The sequence below is a fragment of the Hyla sarda genome, chromosome 1, assembly GCF_029499605.1.
Source record: "Hyla sarda isolate aHylSar1 chromosome 1, aHylSar1.hap1, whole genome shotgun sequence".
Classification (NCBI taxonomy): domain Eukaryota; kingdom Metazoa; phylum Chordata; class Amphibia; order Anura; family Hylidae; genus Hyla; species Hyla sarda.
The window spans coordinates 281948697-281973147 of NC_079189.1; the positions used below are offsets into that span (position 1 = coordinate 281948697).

Here is a 24451-nt window from a genome sequence, read left to right on the forward strand (position 1 = left end):
CAATTTTATTTTAGCATTTTTGTTTTTTCCTCCTCGCCTTCTAAAATCCATAACTCTTTTATATTTCCATCTACAGTCCCCTACAGTCCCAAGGGCTTGTTTTTTGTGTGACCAATTGTACTTTGTAATGAAACCTCTCATTTTACCATAAAATGTACGGCGAACCCAAAAAACTATTTTTTTTAGGGAGGAAATTTTGCACATTTTGGAGGGTTTCGTTTTCACACTTTACACTTTACGGTAAAAATGACGTGTTCTTTATTCTGTGGATCAAAACAATTAAAATGATACCCATGGCTAGATACTTTTATATTTTGTACCGCTTAAAAAAAATCTAAAACTTTTTGTGCTAAATCAGTAATCTAAAATTGCCCTATTTTGACCACCTATAACTTTTTCATTTTTCTGTATATAGGGCGATATGAGGGCAAATTTTTTGCACTGCCATCTGTACTTTTTATCGATACCACATTTGTATATATAAAACTTATTAAATTTTTTATAAAATTTTTGGGGAATAAAATGTGACAAAAAAGCTGCATTTTTCAACTTTTTTATTTTTTACATTATTATTATTATATTTTGATTGTTCGGACATTTACGCATGCGGTGATACCAAATATGTTTATAAAAAAAAATCACGCTTTTTGGGGGTAAAATGGGAAAAACTAACAATTTTCATTTTTATTGGGGGAAGGGACTTTTTATTTGATTGCTAATACTGTTCAGTTCTATGTATAGGGCATAGCACTGATCAGTATTATCGGATATCCTCTGTTCTAGTCTGCTCGATCTCAGTCCAGAGCAAGAGACGGACAGAGGCAGGTGAGGGGCACTGTGGGCGATCCGATCATCTATTTTAACATGTGCATTGCCGCAGATGCCGTGATCTGTACTGATCACGGCATCTGAGAGGCTAATGGTGGACATCACCGGAGGGTCCCTGACGTGTATGATGCGAGCACCGCTCCAATGCTCATTTTCATACACAGGACGTAAATGTATGTCCTGGTGCGCTAAGATCCGCCATACCAAGACGTACATTTTCGTCCGTGGTCGTTAAGGGGTTAAAGACATCACATAAAACATAATCTGCAGCAAAACAAAAAAAAAATTATTTGCGGGGTGAAATAAAAAAAAACACCATTTTGTAAATTTTGGGGACTTCCGTTTCTACACCTTATCTTTATTCTGTAGGTCCATATGGTTACAACAATACCCAATTTATGTAGTTACTACTTAAAAAAATTATAACTACATGCACCAAAATTAGTATGTTTAAAATTGTCATCTTCTGACCCCTATAACTTTTTTTTTTTTCAGCATACAGGGCTATATGAGGGCTAATGTTTTTGTGCTGTGTTCTATAGTTTTTATTGGTACCATTTTAGTTTTGATGGGGCTTTTTGATCACTTTTTAATACATTTTTTAATAGTATATGAAGTGACCGAAGATGCACAATTTTGAAATTTGGTATTTGCTTATGTGTACACCATTCACAATGCGGTTTAGCTACCCTTATATTTTAATAGTTCGGACATTAACGCACACGGTGGTACCACATATGATTATTTTAATTTTTTATTTTATTTAAAAAATGGGAAAAGGGGGGAATCAAACTTTTTTAAAGGAAGGGGTTAATGCACTTTTTTTTAACACTTTATTAATTTTTTTTAGCCTCCATAGGGGACTATAACATGCAATGTTTTGATTGCCTATACTGATCAATGATATGCCATAGCATAGCATTGATCAGTGTTCTCCGTGCTCTGCTGCTCCTGCCTGCAGAGCTTGGCTGGAGCATCAGGGAACCGGTTGGACAGCGAGGAGGCAGCTACGGGCATTCCAGCTGACCGGGACATCGCGTTTTCACTGAGATGGTCCCAATCAGCTCTGCTGAGCTGCTGGGTTACTTTTACTTTCATTTTAGACGCTGCGATTGCGGCATCCAAAGGGTTAATGCCGGGCATCTGCCCGATCAGCGGTGGCTGGCATTAATCCTGGGTGCTGGCTGCAGATAGCAGTCCAGACCTACCGGTTTGAAGAGTACTCAGCTTGTAAGAATGCTATAAACCCTGGTAACGGGACCAGGGCGTAGGTTAACACTTTTGATCCTTAACCAGTTAAGGATGCAGTGCGTCAGAATGGACCCAGGCTAGAGCAGCAGAGCACTGAAAACACTGATCAATGCTATGCTATGGCACAGCATTGAACAGTGTATGCAATCAAAAGATTACATGTTATAGTCCCCTATGGGGACTAAAAAATGGTGTAAAAATAGTTAAAAAAAAGTTAATAGATGTGATTTAACCCCGTCCCTAATAAAAGTTTAAATCACCCCCCTTTTTCCCATAAAAAAATAAAAAATATGTAAGCCTAAATTTTAATAAATATATTGTTACGCCGAGCGCTCCAGGTCCCTGCTCCTCCCCGGAGCGCTCACGGCGTCTCTCTCCCTGCAGCGCCCCGGTCAGACCCGCTGACCGGGAGCGCTGCACTGACATTGCCGGCGGGGATGCGATTCCCATAGCGGGACGCGCCCGCTCGCGAATCGCATCCCAAGTCACTTACCCGTCCCGGTCCCCGGCTGTCATGTGCTGGCGCGTGCGGCTCCGCTCTCTAGGGCGCGCGCGCGCCAGCTCTCTGAGACTTAAAGGGCCAGTGCACCAATGATTGGTGCCTGGCCCAATTAGCCTAATTAGCTTCCACCTGCTCCCTGGCTATATCACCTCACTTCCCCTGCACTTCCTTGCCGGATCTTGTTGCCTTGTGCCAGTGAAAGCGTTTAGTGTTGTCCAAGCCTGTGTTACCTGATCTCCTGCTATCCATTTTTGACTACGAACCTTGCCGCCTGCCCACGCCTTCTCAGCAGTCAGCGAGGTTGAGCCGTTGCTAGTGGATACGACCTGGTTGCCATCCCGCTTTGCGGCGGGCTCTGGTGAACACCAGTAGCCTCTTAGAACCGGTCCACCGGCACGGTCCACGCCAATCCCTCGCTGACACAATGGATCCACAACCAGCTAGCCGAATCGTGACAGTAGATCCGGCCATGGATCCCGCTGAGGTGCTGCCAAGTCTCGCTGACCTTACCACGGTGGTCGCTCACCAATCACAGCAAATTGCCCAACAAGGACAGCAGCTGTCGCAGTTGACCGCCACGTTACAGCAACTTCTGCCTCTGCTACAGCAGCAACCATCTCCTCCGCCAGCTCCTGCACCTCCTCCGCAGCGAGTGGCCGCTCCTAGTCTCTGCTTGTCCCTGCCGGACAAATTTGATGGGGACTCTAGACTCTGCCGTGGATTTTTGTCTCAATGTTCCCTGCATATGGAGATGTTGTCGGACCTATTTCCTACAGAACGGTCTAAGGTGGCGTTCGTAGTGAGCCTTCTTTCTGGAAAGGCCTTGTCTTGGGCCACACCGCTCTGGGACCGCAATGATCCTGCCACAGCCACAGTCCAGTCCTTCTTCGCTGAAGTCCGTAGTGTCTTCGAGGAACCAGCCTGAGCTTCTTCTGCCGAGACTGCCCTGCTGAACCTGGTCCAGGGTAATTCTTCAGTAGGCGAGTACGCCATCCAATTTCGTACTCTCGCTTCCGAATTATCTTGGAATAACGAGGCTCTCTGCGCGACCTTTAAAAAAGGCCTATCCAGTAACATCAAGGATGTGCTGGCCGCACAAGAGATTCCTGCCAACCTGCAAGAACTTATCCATTTGGCCACCCGCATTGACATGCGTTTTTCTGAGAGACACCAGGAGCTCCGCCAGGAAAAAGACCTAGATCTCTGGGCACCTCTCCCACAGTATCCTTTGCAATCTACGCCTGTGCCTCCCGCCGAGGAGGCCATGCAAGTGGATCGGTCTCGCCTTACCCAGGAAGAGAGGAATCGCCGTAGGGAAGAAAATCTTTTTCTGTACTGTGCCAGTACCGAACATTTCTTGGTGGATTGCCCTATTCGTCCTCCACGTCTAGGAAACGCACGCACGCACCCAGCTCATGTGGGTGTGGCGTCTCTTGGTTCGAAGTCTGCTTCTCCACGTCTCACGGTGCCCGTGCGGATTTCTCCTTCTGCCAACTCCTCCCTCTCAGCCGTGGCCTGCTTGGACTCTGGTGCCTCTGGGAATTTTATTCTGGATTCTTTGGTGAATAAGTTCTGCATCCCGGTGACCCGTCTCGTCAAGCCGCTCTACATTTCCGCGGTCAACGGAGTTAGATTGGATTGCACCGTGCGTTACCGCACAAAACCCCTCTTAATGTGCATTGGACCCCATCACGAAAAAATAGAATTTTTCGTCCTTCCCAACTGCACCTCCGAAGTCCTCCATGGCTCCAGCTTCATTCTCCCACCCTTGACTGGACCACCGGGGAGATGAAGAATTGGGGCTCTGCTTGCCACAAATGCCTCTCCTCTCCTCCCAGTCCCGTCAGGCAAGCCTCAGTGTCTCCTCCTACACCTGGTCTCCCAAAGGCTTATCAGGACTGTGCCTTGCCACCTCTTGGCCCCCGTCCTGGTGACACCCTGCCCCGTGCCAAGCTTCACCCTCTGCCCTCCCTCCCCATTCCCACTCCTGCTGTACTGCCTGCCTTTGAGGAAACTAAAGAAAAATATTTATAAAGGTGCCGTATAACTTAGCATTTAATTGTATAGCTAGATAAAATTCACCACAATATTTGTGCAATATAATAATACTATCACCAAATCATAATTAAAGAAAATTAATGTATGTATCCTATTTATGATGATCGCCTGGTATGTTTAAGCGAACCATTCACAATACATATCTGATTGCATTAGGTATGCGTAAAGATAACCCCAAGTACACCCGACACGTTTCTGCCTGGTTAGGTTTACTCATTATCACATATATAACCAGGCTTCCTCAGGGGTAACACAACACACAAAGGGTTAATTAAACACTCAAAAGGGTTAATAATCCATATATAGAAAGTAATATGAATGGTCACAGCCTTTAATGACCACAATTATTAAAGCACAACACTGCAGCTCTAGGCCGCTCCAGGTGGAGCAAAAATTAGAATATAGTTAAAAATTTTCATCCAATAAAAGACACTTTCCCTGTGGGTAACGATAAACCCACTCTGGAATGATACCAATGATAGCACGGGAATGTTTAAAAATTGCCTCCTATATGAATAATTCCAGGTCCACTGTACTGTGAATAGATGTACCAGATATCCTGAAAAAAGATCAAATACAGATACTAAATATATATAATAAAGAAGAGAAGAGGGCTTACCCTATCTTCATCAAAAGAGTTAATGATGGTTGTACTCACAATGAACTATAGGAGACCAGACCTGAGCTGCCTAGAAACAGACCAGGATACATCTTAGTTATAAAAAACAGACATACAACGAGTCCTCATACATTTAGACAAGTAAAGCATCACAAGGAGGACTTGTACTTACAGTGTAGAAAGCGAACAATCACGCACGTCCTGCAGTGGCAGGAGACCCGACCGTCTGCCGGGATACACGCGCCCTGTATGCGCGCCGGCGTCCTTTTGTAGACCAGCGCTTCCGGGACCCGTCACATGAGCACCACCCATGTGACGCTGTACATGGGCGTAGCTCTGTTCCCGGAGCCGAGAGGCTCCGGACATTACCGATTATTGACGGGGAGCGCTGGTTACAACCATTAACGGATTACTAAAGGCTGGCTCATATGGAAAGAGTGTGCAGGAACAAAGTATAACTTAGAAAGATATATTCAATGGCAAATAATAACCCTGGTTATACAAGATTAGACTTGAACAATATTAGAAGCATGTTTTAGTGTATATAATGGTGGTACTAAATTCCAACCTACTATATACTTATATACACATGGGACTCCAAGGGGTCACCCTGATATTATAGAAAATCCAACAGAGATAAGAAAAAGAATATTGGGAAATGGTACTGAGGACAAGACCAGGAGCTTCTAACTGGCACCGCTAGTAGGCATACAAAACGAGGGACAAAACTTATGTAAGGATGAAGAAGGGAATAGAAAAAAAGGGAGAAGAAAAATTGTTGTAGTTCTCCTCTCTCTATTAGACCTGGAAAAAATACTCCATTTAACAATTTAAACAAATTATATACGTAGCCATATTAAAACATTAGCCAAGCGCAGGTAACTTGCATATAGTTATAACCCAATATTGATCCTACCGACCATATAAATACGGACCTCTACCTAACATGAGTATAGGATATCCCTCGTTTTGTATGCCTACTAGCGGTGCCAGTTAGAAGCTCCTGGTCTTGTCCTCAGTACCATTTCCCAATATTCTTTTTCTTATCTCTGTTGGATTTTCTATAATATCAGGGTGACCCCTTGGAGTCCCATGTGTATATAAGTATATAGTAGGTTGGAATTTAGTACCACCATTATATACACTAAAACATGCTTCTAATATTGTTCAATTCTAATCTTGTATAACCAGGGTTATTATTTGCCATTGAATATATCCTTTCTAAGTTATACTTTGTTCCTGCACACTCTTTCCATATGAGCCAGCCTTTAGTAATCTGTTAATGGTTGTAACCAGCGCTCCCCGTCAATAATCGGTAATGTCCGGAGCCTCTCGGCTCCGGCAACAGAGCTACGCCCATGTACAGCGTCACATGGGTGGTGCTCATGTGACGGGTCCCGGAAGCGCTGGTCTACAAAAGGACGCCGGCGCGCATACAGGGCGCGTGTATCCTGGCAGACGGTCGGGTCTCCTGCCACTGCAGGACGTGCGTGATTGTTCGCTTTCTACACTGTAAGTACAAGTCCTCCTTGTGATGCTTTACTTGTCTAAATGTATGAGGACTCGTTGTATGTCTGTTTTTTATAACTAAGATGTATCCTGGTCTGTTTCTAGGCAGCTCAGGTCTGGTCTCCTATAGTTCATTGTGAGTACAACCATCATTAACTCTTTTGATGAAGATAGGGTAAGCCCTCTTCTCTTCTTTATTATATATATTTAGTATCTGTATTTGATCTTTTTTCAGGATATCTGGTACATCAATTCACAGTACAGTGGACCTGGAATTATTCATATAGGAGGCAATTTTGAGACATTCCCGTGCTATCATTGGTATCATTCCAGAGTGGGTTTATCGTTACCCACAGGGAAAGTGTCTTTTATTGGATGAAAATTTTTAACTATATTCTAATTTTTGCTCCACCTGGAGCGGCCTAGAGCTGCAGTGTTGTGCTTTAATAATTGTGGTCATTAAAGGCTGTGACCATTCATATTACTTTCTATATATGGATTATTAACCCTTTTGAGTGTTTAATTAACCCTTTGTGTGTTGTGTTACCCCTGAGGAAGCCTGGTTATATATGTGATAATGAGTAAACCTAACCAGGCAGAAACGCGTCGGGTGTACTTGGGGTTATCTTTATGCATACCTAATGCAATCAGATATGTATTGTGAATGGTTCGCTTAAACATACCAGGTGATCATCATAAATAGGATACATACATTAATTTTCTTTAATTATGATTTGGTGATAGTATTATTATATTGCACAAATATTGTGGTGAATTTTATCTAGCTATACAATTAAATGCTAAGTTTTACGGCACCTTTATAAATATTTTTCTTTAGTTTTGATCCGCAAGGTGAAGTCGCTAAGGCAGACGTGAGGCCCTACTACTTACGTAACTAGAATTGCCTTTGAGGAAACCCTACTATCACTCCCGGTGTCCTCGTCCCATGTGAAGCAGTTGCCGGACAAAAAAAGAGGGAGACCTAAGGGGGGGGGGGGGGTACTGTTACGCCGAGCGCTCCGGGTCCCTGCTCCTCCCCGGAGCACTCACGGCGTCTCTCTCCCTGCAGCGCCCCGGTCAGACCCGCTGACCGGGAGCGCTGCACTGACATTGCCGGCGGGGATGCGATTCGCATAGCGGGACGCGCCCGCTCGCGAATCGCATCTCAAGTCACTTACCTGTCCCGGTCCCCGGCTGTCATGTGCTGGCGCGCGCGGCTCCGCTCTCTAGGGCGCGCGCGCGCCAGCTCTCTGAGACTTAAAGGGCCAGTGCACCAATGATTGGTGCCTGGCCCAATTAGCCTAATTAGCTTCCACCTGCTCCCTGGCTATATCACCTCACTTCCCCTGCACTTCCTTGCCGGATCTTGTTGCCTTGTGCCAGTGAAAGCGTTTAGTGTTGTCCAAGCCTGTGTTACCTGATCTCCTGCTATCCATTTTTGACTACGAACCTTGCCGCCTGCCCCGACCTTCTGCTACGTCTGACCTTGCCTCTGCCTAGTCCTTCTGTCCCACGCCTTCTCAGCAGTCAGCGAGGTTGAGCCGTTGCTAGTGGATACGACCTGGTTGCTACCGCCGCAGCAAGACCATCCCGCTTTGCGGCAGGCTCTGGTGAACACCAGTAGCCTCTTAGAACCGGTCCACCGGCATGGTCCACGCCAATCCCTCCCTGACACAGTGGATCCACAACCAGCTAGCCGAATCGTGACATATATGTGGTATCGCCACGTGCATAAATGTCCTAACTATAAAAATATAATGTTAAAGGGGTTATCCACCATAAGGTGATTTTAGTACGTACCTGGCAGACAGTAATGGACATGCTTAGGAAGGATCGGCACTTGTCTTGGGGCTATATGGCTATGTATATGGCTAGCTTTTTGTGAACTGGTATTTCCTGTTTGAGTTTTCTTTTTTGCCTACAAATCTCACAACTCCATTTTTCTCCCTCCCACACATCAGCCACCCCACCCATTGAAACATAAATGAGCTGCATCCATTCAAAAGACCTGTGGTTTTCAATCAGGGTGCCTACAGCTGTTGCATTAGTTGCAGATAGATCTCTCTCCCACCAAGCGATCCCTCCACCCATTGAAGCAGACAGGCTCCCTGTCATCAGCTGACTAGTGTGTCAGGTCTCGGCCGCATTGCTACCTGGGAAAAATCTGAGACTACAGTCATTTTGTATGCTGTTAAAAATAACTATTGGGGTGAAAATCACATAAGAATTGTGAGAAAACCATCACACACTGGTACAGACACTATATTATGAACTTTACAGCCCCTGTAACATAGTCAAATAAAAAATAATTCTTGGAATACCCCTTTAATTAAACCGCACGGACAATGGCATATACTTTAAAAAAAAATGCGTATTGCATATTTTTGGTAATTTTGTATACCCTAAAAAAAGTCCCATCAAAACAAAAATGGTACCAATAAAAACTTCAGATCACGGTGCAAAAAATGAACCCCCATACATCCCTGTTTGTGCAAAAATAATAAAGATATAGGAGTCAGAATATGACAATTTTAAACATACAAATTTTGGTGCATAAAGTTATTATTTTTTAAAGTAGTAAAATAAAATAAAACCTATATAAATTAGGTATCCTTGTAACTGCATGGACCTACAGGATAAAGATATGGTGTCATTTTACCGAAAAGTGCACTGCGTAGAATCAAAAGCCCCCAAAAGTTACAAAAAGTGTTTGTTTTTTTTGTTTTTTTTATAATTGTTTTCTCGTTTCGCCGTATATTTTGTGGTGAAATGATCAATGTCATTACAAAGTAAAATTGGTAGCGCATAACACAAGCCCTTGTATGGGTCTGTAGGTGCAAAATTGAAAGCGTTATGATTTTTAAAAGGTGAGGAGGAAAAAACAAAAGTGCAAAAATGTAAAATGGCCCGGTCATTAAGGGGTTAAAGAGGTAGTCCCATTACAAATTGGTCTAAACTGATGTATTATATGGAATTAAAGGAGTTATCCTTTCTGCAAGGGCTGCCGCAATAAAACTAATTAACTTTAACTTAAATTCTGCCACTCCCCTGGTGCTGCTAGATTGGTCTTCCATCCTTAGGCCCCGGTCTTCATGCTTTTGGGGCCTGGCATGTCACACTGCGCTCAGATAATCGCCAGCCACAGTGATATTCCGCCTGATAGGTAATAGGCGGAGGGGCAGTGTCATATAATGGGCCCGGGCACCAGGATGAAGGCCATGCCTGGGCTTGTTAAATTACATTGCTGCTTAGCCTATCACCGGCCAAGGTGGGACATTGCTCCGGCTGGCGATTATCAGAACTCAGTGTGATGTGTCTGGCCTCAAAAGCCTGAACTTCTGGAGCTTTATGGACCCCCATGCTTTCTCTTCTCTATTTGAGATGTATCTGTGGATATATTCCATTAATATCATTTTTCCTTGATAGTTTTGCATTTTGCATTTATGTATCAATAACATTTATTGTAAATTGATCCATATACGTTTTTTATTGGTGTTGATTGTTACCTATGCTTAGGATCTCTTAATTTTTTAGGGCTATTCTTTTGGAATTTGGCCTTAAAGGGGTACTCCACTGGCCAGCGTTCGAAAGTAAATGTTCGGAATGCTGTTTTCGCACTGCAGGGGTCGGCTACGCCTCTCGTGACATCATGGTCACGCCCCCTCAATGTACATCAATGGGAGGGGGTGTGGTGGCTGTCACGCCCCCTCCCATAGACTTGCATTGATGGGGTGTGACCATGATGTCATGAGGGGGCGTTTCCGACCCCCGCAGCACGAAAACAGCGTTTTTAACATTTACTTCCGAATGCTGGCCAGTCGAGTACCCCTTTAAAAGCTGAGACATTAGGCCGAGAGAATGGGTTTCTGGGGCTACGGGGGAGCCTGGAAGGTGAGTTAAAGTTTATTATTTTTATTATGACAACCTGGACAGAATAAAAAAATGTATAAAGAAATCACTTGATAACCCCTTCAAACATATTTCAAAATGTACACTCATTTACGAAAATGTACTGTTTCAGATATATATAGACTTACTAATACCCCATGTGTCTGCATTGTTTTCATAACCTGCTGACCTTGGTTATCACCCACCAACAAAGTAATGGTAATTAGTCTCCACTGTGGATGTAAGCAAGAGGGAGTGTGGTGGAGTGTATGCTCTGTTGCATTACAACCACAAAGTCACAATTTAGATGTACATTGATGTAAGTAAGGTTGCACTCACATTTTTTAACCATATGAGTTTTATTGCTGGACTAAAACCTTGGTTTTAGTCTGGCAACAAAACCGGATACGGTCCAAAAATGAGCTGACCGGAGTCACTATCTGACTCTGTCCAATTAATTCAAATGAATGGGGTGCAGCAGGGATACGGCAGCCGTTTTTTAAATTCTACTGCCGGATCTGGCTGCCGTATCCCCAAAAGGGGGTGTGAATGCACCCTAACATTACTGAAAAACAGCACATTTGTACTCATTTACACATTTGTAAGTGGTGCACAAGCAAACACCAAAATAGGGAATATTTGATATGACAGTAGTAAGGGTTTTAAAGATCTTACGTGGCATTTGTTGATTATAGTAAAAACATCTCCTTTGAGAAACCTTAGCTCTTGTGGTTTAGGCTTAGTATTATCAACTTTTGCAATGCACTGAGTCCCAGCTGTCAGACATTTCTGGAATGGAAGCAAGAAAAAAAAAGATAACATTTTTTTTTAAAATAAACTGGGGAAAGTCATGCTTATTGTCATTGGACGAAGATATTGAGGAACCCATTGGGAGAGTAAAAATACTTAGAACAACTGGTAACTTCAAATATTTATGGATAGTGGTGTCTAAAAAAGCCAAGGAATATGAGAATTTGAACCTGGAACCCTTTTTAGAAAGAGTAGAAAATAAGAGTAGGATATGGAGTGGATTAGGATTAAATAAATCAACTAGATTAGCATTAGTGAAAATTGTAATTTTACCTATGATATTGCAATATTTAAGGGTGTCACCAATGTGGATTAAAGAATAGTTTTTTAAGGGGACCTGAAAAAAGGATTAATGAATTGATTTGGGGTAGAAAGCACGTTAGATTAAAGATAGCATATATGAACCCTTCAATTGAACAAGGTGGGTTGAATGTTCCAAATTTTTTGTTTTATTATATTTCTACACAATTAACATATATAGTACAGAGAAACACTGGGAAAATTGTTAAGTAAGGTGGGATTAAAGGGCACTAATTAGTTAGTGAAAAATATCGCTATATTTCAAGTATTAAATTACACTTTTTAAAGGGGTACTCCGTTCCCTTGCTTTCGGAGCTCCGCTCCCCAGCGTCCGGAAGTTATTGTTCCGAACGATGCGTGTGCGGGCTTCCGTGTTCAGGGCCGCCCCTCGTGACATCAGGCCCGCCCCTTCGTGACATAAAGCCCGCCCCCTGAATGAAAGTCTATGGGAAGGTGGCGGGCTTGATGTCACGAAGGGGCGGGCGTGACGTCACGAGGGGTGGCCCTGAAAACGGAAGCCCACACACACACATCGTTCGGAACAATAACTTCCGGACACTGGGGAGCGGAGCTCCGAAAGCAAGGGAACGGAGTACCCCTTTAAATTCACCCAAGTGTAATTTAATACTTGAAATATAGCTATATTTTTCACTAACTAATTAGTGCCCTTTAATCCCACTTTACTTAACAATCCCAACTTAATCCCAACTTACTTATTTAAGAAAAATAATTGGTAGTAAAGGGAGTTACACGTTTACCCTAATATGGGACAATAGGTATTTAACAGAAGTACAAAAAGTCAAATTTCAGGGGGAAAAAAGGGGATAAAAAAAATCAGATAATTAAGGAAGGGAGGTTTATGGGATGGGAAGATTTGACACGGTTGTTTTCTTTGGATAAGAAACATAATTTTCTGTATATTCAAATATTTAATGCAATTAAGAAAGAAGGGAAGAATAAGAGGTAGTTTTTTGAAACACAGGAGGTGATAGAAGCATTAATAGGGTTTCAAGGGGAGAAAAATATTCTGAGAAAGTTATATAGGTTAATAATAAATAGGAGAAACAGGTTGCAATCTCTGAGATGTAAGAAAAAGATGGGAAAAGGACCTAGGGGAAATGCAAGAGGACGAGGGGGAAACTGTAGATTTATACCAGGCTGACCACATACAGGACTGACTTTTCAACCTCTGGATTTATTGTAGTGGTTCGTATTATCTTGTTTTATCTTGTTACAATTGTTTTATATCAAATCCTGTCACAAGGGCCCTGTGACATGACTTATAATTTTATATAACTATATGGTTTTAATAAAATCTGTTAATTGAAGCACGGTGTCTTATACATCAATTTATTATGTACCAGTAACCCATGTATTTTCCTTGAGGTTTATGGTTACTATTATTTTCTAAGAGAATAAGAATGTTTAAAGACATAAAAAGTAAGAAATTAAAAAAAACGTGCAAAGAAAAAGTAAAGCAGATATATTTTTTAAGGTACAAAAAAGGAATGGTAAACATGTAAGAAACAATTAAGATTGTTAACAATGGCCGACATCTCACAATTGCATGTGTCCAAGTTTAAAAAAATATCTGACAAAGTGATGATAACATTAAAAAAAGGTGAAAGGTCAAAAAAAATACCTGTTCAACTGAAACCTCCATCTCTCAAATTAATTTTTTTTTTTCTGGCCTGCGGCAAGGTTAACCACTATTCAAATGTGATGGAAACTCTCTTGGCAGACCTTCTTTTAGACATTAATTAGCCTTAAAATTAAAACTAAAACAAATAAAGCCAAACACACAGACAAACAAGCTCTTTAGAAGCAGGGTAGACCTGATCTGAGAACGGCGGAAGTAAATGATCTGGGTGCAGATATGTGCGAAATGTATCATGGCCACTGCGACAATATGATAAATTTGGAGCAGCACCGCCAAAAAAACAACGCATCTAGACAAACCACAAAAATGATCTAGCCAAGACCATTACTGATAAATAACCTACAATGAGTCTCAAAGTATCCACACAGCCCTGATGCTTCACAGCAAAATGTTTGGACAGTGCGGCCCACGTATTGCAAATCACAACTACAGCTTAATAAATAAATAGCAAAGGTTGTATCGCACGAATACAAGCCCTTAATCTGGAATGTTTTGTTGCTATATGTAGATTAATAGTAGGCTTGGAGATCAAACTACAACATAAACATCTCGCTTTTTCAGACGGAACACAACCATAATTAATCTCAGTTGTGTCACTGATTGAGCTGTTGATTTTTTCAAGCCTACTAGGGGCGATAAGATTTTGTAAATTTTTCGATCGTCGGAATGTGATCATGGCGGATTCAGGCACCAAACTTTTCAAATAGGGTCACTCTGGACTATAGACCAATTCTTCTGTATGATTTTCTTTATTTGATTTGCCTATAAAATGGGACAACTTAGCAGTGAAGGAACTGATGTCAGAAATAATAGGACGTCCTGGAGAGGTTTTTACATTTTTGTGGAGTCTAGGTAAATAATAAAAATTAGGTAAAGAATAATGTTTCACATTTAAGAATGCATTCTCCCTTCTATCGAGTAGTGACAGATCAGTGGACTCTTTAATCAAAGCGCAATACATTTTAAAGTACTCATCCGCAGGACGGACAATAATTTTATCATTATCTTGCAAGGTTTTAATGGCTTTTTGCTCCATAGGAGACAAATTGTCAGATATATTAAAAGTAAGGGATTTTTCACTAAGTGCATTGAACTCTTTCATGACTACTGCAAAAAAAGTTTCTAGGTACCCACCACGGTGATGGGTTACAAAGAAGATGGAGGTCTGACTTCTACAAGTCTGATATTTTCTAGCGAGTCTTGTGATATTGAGACCGGGACAGAATCAGTCACCTGGCCATTACATTTTATTTATCTAGGATCGAAAAATGGCACCAAGCGTAAGCTTTCTCACATATTGGTTTAAATCCAGGAACAATTTGAAATTGTTAGGACAGGCTGTCGGGCAAAAAAAAAAAAAAGGCCTTTGGTCAACAGACTACTTTCCCCTTCAGATAACAGGTAGTCTGATAAATTAAATATTTTAATTATTTAATCTTTTTCATTTCCTGAGATTTGCATAGTTGGTGATCTGGGGGCTTTTTAATAGACCTCCCTCCTCTACAGCCCCTGGACTTTCCTTTCTTTTTCCTGGTTTCCTGAGGGAGGAGGATTTCAGCGGGTATGAGTGATCGGGAAGTGTTGTGTGTCTACAGCAGTTGCCAGGATTTTCTGCGAAGTATGTGACGGGAGTCTTAAAAAGATGTGAAACTAGAAGTGTTCTCTAACGAAACGTCATGGATAATCAGGAAAGAAGAATCAATTGAGATATCCGTAACTATTGAGTGAGCTGGATCAGAAGGTATTACATTAGTACAATCAATCTTTCGCATAGTTACAGAGATGGTGCCAATAATATTAGAAAACCAAGGTGGTAAAAGTGGACAAATCATGTGAGGACCAGCAGCTCCATGTAATTCTAAGTGATGCAGCATAGAGCGGTCCCCTGTATCATGTACCATCTAACTGGGAAAATCAATCAACCTAGAAGGAACACTTTCGTGCACAAAGGTATTTTTAGTGTCCGTTATGACCACAGGATTATGTGTAACACTGATCATTTACACACTTTGTGTCCATGGTCTTATCAATATTACGGCGGTTTTCAGAGTTTTTGCAAGTAGTGGTTATTGTGCGTTTGTGGTGGGAAGAATTAGTAATCGTGCGACCATAATCAAAATGATTTTGTGAATAAGGTGAAGGATTCGTGGTTGTGTTAGAATAATTTTTACCAACATGTGGAGTATTTACGCTACCGATGGGAGCGGCGGGCTTATTTAAGCCCAAGGCCTCCTCGGCAGTCCAACCACTTGGATCAGTTATATTTAGGCCACTTGTGAATTTGCCCACAGCTATAATCATTCTTATCACGATTATATTTATGGATATTTTTATTTATTGTCTCTATTTCCTTTTTATGTAGTCTGTTAAAAATAACACTGTCTAGTTTGTGCTATTCAGATAAAGTAGCAAATCAGGACAACGAAACCCTGATGTCACCTGTTCTGATTTTACAGGAAGCAGCAATCATACTTCTTTTTTATTTATTAATCGGGACATCAAGCCCCTAGAACAAGATTCAGTTCATTTATCCCATTCTTTGGTGAAATTGATATTGTCCGGAAAGGATGAATTAAAGGGCAGTCTCAAACCTCTTGGTGAGAAGTTATCGGCCATATATCGCTGCGAAAAAAGAACATCAATACCATGTTGCAGCTCTAACAATTTTCATATTCATGAAATAAATCAGACATAGATTTGAGATCTGCCTCGGAAATAGGTACAAGTTCCTTGCTGCTGGTGCTGCTAGTTACATGATTCACAGCCCCTGTCAGCTGAGCAATCAAGGAATCATGTACCAAATCACGGTTATTGAGATATTCCATGATCACAGCAACAAATCAGAAATAACATAAATAAATTAAATCACCAAGAACCAGCAAAACAGGGATAAATAAATCTTGCAGGAGAGTATTGGATAACTCAGCTCACCCTTCCAGCCAGACGCCTGTCGCACGGCACCGTGTGAACCAACACCAGAGTAGCAATGAAGAAATAGATGGTCCAGCGCAGGATAACGTGCAATAAAAGCCAAAATTTATTGTAGATTCAAGCCATAGGATAGCAGGATACAGGCGTAACCCTGTGTCCTGCTATCCTATGGCTTGAATCTACAATAAATTTTGGCTTTTATTGCACATTATCCTGCGCTGGACCATCTATTTCTTCAGGGATAAATAAATGTATTATATCACCAAAAACCAGCAAAGTCCCAAAAATATGTCCAAAAGCAGGATATAAAATTCTCAAATGGTAGTAAAGATGGCAGTTCTTGGATAATGTTCTCCCAGAGCAGCACTTCCACAAATGGTTCTCGTTTCAGATCCGTGTATGCAGAGGATTATGGCGGATTCAGAGGACTGCTGCGGATTAACTGTTTTTTTTCCCTTTTAATAAAATGGTTAACAAGGGCTGTGGGAGGGTGTTTTTTAAAATAAATATTTTTTTTCAATGTGTCTTTTTTTAAATTGAATTTTCAGGCTTAGTAGTGGAAGCTGTCTAATAGACGGAATACATTACTAAGCCGGGCTTAGCGTCAGCCCCAAAAACAGCTAGCGCTAACCCCCAATTATTATCCCAGTACCCACCCCCACAGAGGTGCCGGGAAGAGCCAGTAGCAACAGGACCAGAGCGTCAAAAATGACACTTCTGGGCCTAGGCGGTAACAGGCTGGCGTTTAGTTAGGTTGGGGAGGGCCAGTAACAACGGCCCTCGCCCACCTTGGTAACGTCAGGCTGTTGCTGCTTGGTTTGTATCTGGCTGAGAATAAAAAGACTGGGAACCCTACACATTTTTTTTAATGTATTTATTTATTTTAAAAAAACGCATAGGGTTCCCTGTGGCGGTGGGTACCGGGGTTATAATTGGTGGTTAGCGCTAGCTGTTTTTGGGGCAAACGCTAAGCCCTTAGTATTAGTAAGGCTTAGTATTGTACTCCGTCTATAAGGCTGGAATTCCATTTGTTTTTTTGGGGGAAAAACGCCAAGAAAAATGCCAATTCTGCCACATTGCATTTTTTTGGGCCAGATGTTAGCTGTAAATGAATGAGAAATCGCAAAATTATTTTTCCACTTGGGGTTTTTCAGTTTGGCTTTTTTTAATCCTTTTGGCGTTTTTTCACTACTTTTTGGCGTTTTTCAGCTCCTTGGTCATTTTTTAAAATCATGTTGAGCCTATGGCATTTTTTACCCTGAAATCATGGCGTTTTTCACCCATAGAAGTCTATGAGAGTAAAAAAAAACACCAAGAAAAATGCCATGTGGGTTTTAATTTTGGTGTTTTTTCAGGCGTTTTTTATTTTCTTTTGGACTTTAACGAACAAAAAAAGTGATGGAGATATCTTTTTTAATAAAATTCCGTGGGGTATTAAAAAAAATTATAAAAAATATACTGTAGTGATGGAAAAAATTGTATTTAAGGAAATGGATCTTTTGTATAACAAAATTTTTATTAATTTTTAAACAGCGATCAATTTATGTCTGTGGGCAGGGCACTAAAAATATAGCCGACAATAATAAAAATGTAGTGTGTGTGTTTTTCACTCTTTTTTTGTGAATTTTTTAGGTGGTACTACTACACCCAACATGGAACACACTGTTCCATGATGGGAGTAGTAATACCTGAACTAGTTAACAGATTGCCCTGTGTTCCGTTGCGATCCTTCTGTATAATGTATAGATGTAACCAGCCGCTCTTCTATGGTCCCCTGCATTGCTGTATGTATATACACCTATTCATATTTCACGCAAAGAGCTGTGATTGGCCAGATGATTTCAGCCAATCACAACTCTCTGTGGAAAATATGAATAAGTGTATATATACAGCTGGGCAGGGGACCATAGGAGAGCGGCCGGCCGCATCTATACATTATACAGGAGGATCACAGCAGGTGTCAGGAGTGACATTCGCTGTGATCTTTCCTTAACTGCAGGTACTACTGCTCCCAACATGGAGCAGAGGGTGCTCCATGTTGGGAGTAGTAGTACCTGCAGTTTTGGACAGATCACAGTGGGTATCACTCCTGACACTCGCTGTGATCGTCCTATCTATTGCAGAGATGCGGAGCGGCTTTCTCCTGCGCTCCGCATCTCTGCACTATACTCCGGCCAGTGATGTGAATAGAACATTACTCATTCATATTTCCCGCTGAGAGCTGTGATTGGCTGCAATCATCTGGCCAATCCCCACTCTGGGCGGAAAATATGCATTAGTGATGTTCTATTCACATCACTGGCCGTCCCAGAGTATGGAGCCCATCCGCATCTCTGCTATATTATGGACAGGACGATCGCATCGGGTGTCAGGACTGACACCCGGGGCGATATGTCTATTAGTACAGGTACTACTACTCCCATCATGGAACAGTACTACCTAAAAAAAATTTAAAAAAAAAAAAAATAGAGAAAAATGTGAAACACACACACTTTATAAAAAATATAATTACAAGTTCATTATAAAAATTTCCTTAAAAATTTATTTTCCCATCCCTACTGCATCCTTTTTTTTTTTTTTTTTTGGTACCCAACACATAAAAAAAAATTGCCAAAGGTGCCAAAAATGCAATTTCAACTCAAATGCAAAAACGCCAGAAAAAATGCCAGAAAAAACATCAGACACAGGAAATTGCACTGACGTTTTTCTGGCATTTTTTTTGTGAAAAAATGCTGGCAAAAAAAAACAAGTGGAATTCCAGCCTAAGACAGCTTCCACTACTAAGCCTGAGAATTCAATAAAAAAAAAAAAAAAAAAAAGACTCCACATTGGAACATTTTTTTTTTTTTTTTAAAAACACTCCCCCACAGCCCTTGTTAACCATTTTATTAAAACGAAAAATAATCCAGTACGCCAAATCCGCCGTAATCCGCCGTAATCCTCTGCATACATGGATCTGAAACGAGAAGGAAAAAAAAAACACAAAATATTGGTTAGTGCATTTTTGGCGCTGTCCGCTGTGGAGAGTGTCCATAATGTAATGGCTTCCCAAACAGGGAGCCTCCAATTGGTGCAAAACTACAACTCCCAGCATGCTGGGAGTTGTAGTTTAGCAACAACTGGAGTCTCCCTATCTAGGAAGTCATCATTCCGCCCTATAGAAAAGAGACTGTGGGAAACACTATCTTGAAGGCGGACTCATGTCACCCATACCATGTAGTAAACAACATCCCCTATGGAGAATGGGTCCGTCTTAGACGTAATTGCACAGATGAGATGACTTTTGAAAAAGAATCTGCTTTCCTAAAAAATTGATTACAAAAAAGAGGGTACAGTGATGCTATTACAACAAATGCATATGAGAGAAGCAAAAAATTAAATCGTAATATCTTACTAACCAAGGGGAGTAGAAAGAGTGAGGTTCCCCCAAACACAAACAAAAACTTACCAGTATTTGTCACAGGTTATAGCAGACAATTTACAGCTATAAAAAACATCATTAATAAATTCCTCCCAGTTTTGGAAAATTATCCTGCCTTGATGAACATTGATAAAACTCATGTCAGAGTGGTCTCCAGATGGGGTCCTTCTTTGGGATCAGTTTTATCCTCTAGTTTGTTTTTAGAGAATGAAAAGAGTACCAACAAAACTTGGCTGAATTACCCAGGCACATGGAAATGTGGCCATGGACAGTGTGTAACCTGTAGGTACATTAATAAATCTAATTCTTTTCAATCATACAGCACAGGCAAGGTATACCACAATAGGACATATATAAATTGTAATACATCCTATGTAGTCTACTTGGCATCATGCACTGAATGTTGTGTCCAGTACGTAGGCTGCACATCTAACTCCCTCAAAACACGCATTGGTAGGCATATTTCGGATGTCAACAATGAACAAGTTAATGTGTCAGCTTCATCCAGACATTTTAGGGTAAAACATAGGGGAGATACTTCATCTCTGTGCATTAATGCCATAGAAAGAGTACATAAAAATATTAGAGGTGGAGATTTGAAAAGAAGATTATTTAACAGAGATTCATACTGGATCTTCCTACTGGACACTAAAGAACCTAAGGGAATTAATCAGAGGCATGATCTCATTTGCACATATTAATATGTTCTATTTTATTTTGTTCCATTTTGTTCGCTGTGTGCACAGATATATATGTGCACACAGAAAACATATGGGACAACGGGGCAGGATCTAATAAAAATACAACTATACATTTTATAGGCATTCTGTGCAAACCAATATGGGGATTGAATTATGCATTCCCCATTTTTTGTATCCTCAGTAGGTGGACTCTATATCCCGGTTTTTTGTTTTGCTGCATCTCTCCAGTGGTATTTCCAGGTTTTTAATGTTAACCGTTCTTAATTGTGATGTCATCAACCATGTGACTTACCTGTATGTGTATTTATAAGAGAAAGTTTGTCACATTTATTGCCATGACTAAGGATCATACGGATCCGAAACGCGTCAGCGTTCCTGTCTCTGTCTTGTATATGCTTTTATAACTTAATCAAGCCTAAGAAATAGTACCAACAGCGCTGGACATCCTACTTCTTTGCTATCTAGGAAGACACTGACAGAAGGGTCTGTTCACATTATATAAAACGCACAATGTGAACAGAGCCTCACAACCTTACTAGCCTGGCTCCCGTCTGTAGCTACATGCACCCTGCCAGGACTGAAGGGGAGTAAGCGGACTTTGTCTTCTGTATACACTATATACAGCAATCTATAGCTAGCTGTATATAGTGTATACCGCCCAAAGGGTTAACCTACACTGTCCAGCAGTGTAAGTTAACTCTTACCTTGCTGGTCTGGCGCAGGGCGCACAGCTCAGCAAAGGGTTAAATGAGCCAGCAATGTGTATACTGTATACACATTGCAGGCTCACTGTAAATTCTTGCTGGGCAGTAGATATAGGACATATATTTACTGCTCAGCATCAGCTGTTATCCCGGCTCTGTAGCAGTGAGCACAGCTGAGTCCCGAAATTCACGTCAGAAGGATCACATCGGGTGTCAGGAGGAGTGACATCTGCTGTAATATGTCCCTTACTGCAGGCACTACTGCTACCAACATGGAGCACATTCTGCTCCATGCTGGGAGCTGTAGTACCTGCAGTAATAGACAGATCAAAGCGAATGTCAGTCCTGACACCCGCTGTGATCCTCCTGTATAATGCATAGATGTGGGCGGCTGCTCTACTATGGTCCCCTGCACTGACGTATCTATACACCTATTCATATTTCCCACAGAGAGCATTGATTGGCTGGAACCATCCAGCCAATCACAGCTCTCTGCGGGAAATGTGAATAGGTGTATAGATACGGCAGTGCATAGAAGAGTGGCCACCTGCATCTATACATTATACAGAAGGATTGCAACGGACCCGGGGCGATCTGTCAATTAGTACAGGTACTACTACTCCCATCATGGGACAGTGTGTTCCATGCTGGGAGTAGTAATACTACCTAAAAAAATTAAAAATAAAGAATAAAAAGTTAAAAACACACACACTACATTTTTATTATTGTCGGCTACATTTTACTGCCCTGCCTGCCCACATAAATTGATCCTTGTTTAAAATATAATTAAAATGTTGTTATAAAAAAGATACATTTTGTTAAATACAATTTTTTCTATCACTACTGTATCTTTTAATAAAAGGTATCTCCATCACTTTTTTTGAAGTCCAAAAAAGAATAAAAAACACCTGCAAAAAAGTTAAAACCCACATGGCATTTTTCTTGGAGTTTTCTCACTCCCAAAGTCTCAACAAGAGGTCGTTTGTGAAAGACTGCCAAGGAGCCCAAAATAGCAGAAAAACGCCAAAAGGATTAATAAACCGCCAAACTGAAAAAAGGCAAGTGGATATGGCATTTTGTAGTTCCCTATTGACTTGCAGCTAACATCTGGCCACAGTGTTTTTTCACCAAAAAAAAACACCATGCGGCAGAAGTGGAAATTTCTACTAACGAATGCATATGGGAGAGTAAAAAATATGAAACAATTCAACTTAACAGTAGTTAAGAGCAAGAAGGATATGGAACACAAAGGGGCACATTTTGTTACAGACTACAACAGTGAGGCAAATCAAATAAAGAAAATCATACTGAAGAATTGGTCTATAGTCCAGAGTGACCGTATTCTGAAAAATCTTATTGCCCCTAGTAGGCCGAGATTAATTATGGTTGTGTCCCTTGTGAAAAAGCGAGATGTTTATGTTGTGATTTGATCTCTGTCCCTACTATTAATTTTACATCTGCACATACTAACAAAACATTCCAGATTAAGGGCTTGTATTCGTGCGATACAACCTTTGCTATTTATCTATTCAGTTGCGGTTGTGATTTGCAATACGTGGGCTGCACTGTCCAAACAGTACGGGCACATATGAATAAACACAGATTGAATATCAGACATAAATTTATGCTTCAAAGCATATCAAAACATTTAGCTGTGAAGCATCAGGGCTGTGTGGATACTTTGAGACTTAATATTCTTGAATCTATTCCTGGAGAGGTGCACAACAGGTACCAGCATTTGATCAGTCGTGAATCATTTTGGATACATAAACTTGGCACTCTAGTTCCCCAAGGATTAAATGAGACCATCGAAAACATACGCTGATAATTTTGGCCAATGATATCCCCTTCTTTTTTTTTCCCCTGTATATAGTTCTGTATAATGTTTACATATTTTTATACATTTTTATACGCATTGATCCAGGCGGAGTTACTTATATGCTAAACTCTGTTGAACCCATATGTCCTTTTAATATATATCTATTTAATATGTTGTATTACTTACCCATGATCATTCTATTCTGCTCAGTTTATATATTGATAGTTCTGAAGCTGGTGGAGCTTCATGAGATTTCAGGTACCTGTTCACATGAAGCGGCATGAGATTGGCGCAAACACCTGTTTCAGGTACTTGTTCACATGGAGCAGCATGAGATTGGCAGCGATGCCTGTTTCAGGTACTTGTTCACATGGAGCGGCATGAGATTGGTGGTGAGGCCTGTTTCAGTTACTTGTTCACATGGAGTGGCATGAGCTTGGTGGTGACGCCTGTTTCAGGTACTTGTTCACATGGAGCAGCATGAGATTGGCAGCGATGCCTGTTTCAGGTACTTGTTCACATGGAGCGGCATGAGATTGGTGGTGAGGCCTGTTTCAGTTACTTGTTCACATGGAGTGGCATGAGATTGGTGGTGACGCCTGTTTCAGGTACTTGTTCACATGGAGAGGCATGAGATTGGCGGCGACGCCTGTTTCAGGTACTTGTTCACATGGAGTGGCATGAGATTGGTGGTGAGGCCTGTTTCAGTTACTTGTTCACATGGAGCAGCATGAGATTGGCAGCGATGCCTGTTTCAGGTACTTGTTCACATGGAGCAGCATGAGATTGGCAGCGATGCCTGTTTCAGGTACTTGTTCACATGGAGCGGCATGAGATTGGTGGTGAGGCCTGTTTCAGTTACTTGTTCACATGGAGTGGCATGAGATTGGTAGCGGCGCCTGTTTCAGGTACTTATTCATATGGAGCGGAATGAGATTGCTCTCATGGAGCAGAAGGATATTGCTTTCATGCATTTATGTAGAGCATGCATATATTCACATAGGTACCTGTTCATATTGCTCCTAGAGTTCCACTACAAATGTGCGTTATTTTGAATTTGTTTTGCTAATTGTTGGAAACATGTTGTGTTCTGCATATATTTTTATGTTGTGACATAGAGGTTATTATGCCTCTTATCAGGCATTAGCATTTTTCTTCATAGATATCTTAACTGTTTTTGTCATACGCTGATATATGTATCTGTTTACATGCAGCGTTTTTTATGTTTGTTTCTACCCCCTTTTTTTAACGATGTATCTCTGCTTTTGCATGCAGAGTTTTTCTTTTGAGTGATGTATATGTTTTCATTTTCTTAGTATTTTACATATTTTGAAGTATGGGTATCGCTATATGTTTTCTATGTAAATGCTTTATTTATTCTTGATCTAGCATAGTGTTATATGTGTTCATTGTTAAGTTTAAGCTTAGTTGTTAATAAAGGGGTTAACAC

The 24451-nt window shown here is 41.1% G+C and overlaps 2 protein-coding genes across 9 annotated transcripts in view; one reads left to right on the forward strand and one right to left on the reverse strand.

Moving 5' to 3' along the window:
• MATK (megakaryocyte-associated tyrosine kinase) overlaps nt 1-24451 on the reverse strand; it is a 96923-nt gene that overhangs the window by 65467 nt on the left and 7005 nt on the right. For 2 of the 3 annotated variants that reach the window (XM_056573688.1, XM_056573678.1), the window contains one exon: nt 11331-11444. In XM_056573688.1, coding sequence (XP_056429663.1) covers nt 11331-11444 — 114 coding nt within the window. Of the gene's footprint in view, nt 1-11330; nt 11445-23187; nt 23366-24451 lie in introns of those variants that run through there. The other variant, XM_056573698.1, reaches the window with a different exon arrangement.
• ATCAY (ATCAY kinesin light chain interacting caytaxin) overlaps nt 23526-24451 on the forward strand; it is a 113082-nt gene continuing 112156 nt past the window's right edge. The window contains exon 1 of one of the 6 annotated variants that reach the window (XM_056573731.1): nt 23526-23609. The gene's annotated coding sequence lies outside the window, so the exon portion shown is untranslated. Of the gene's footprint in view, nt 23660-23689; nt 23910-23979; nt 24005-24451 lie in introns of those variants that run through there. The other 5 variants (XM_056573721.1, XM_056573746.1, XM_056573738.1 and 2 more) reach the window with 5 other exon arrangements.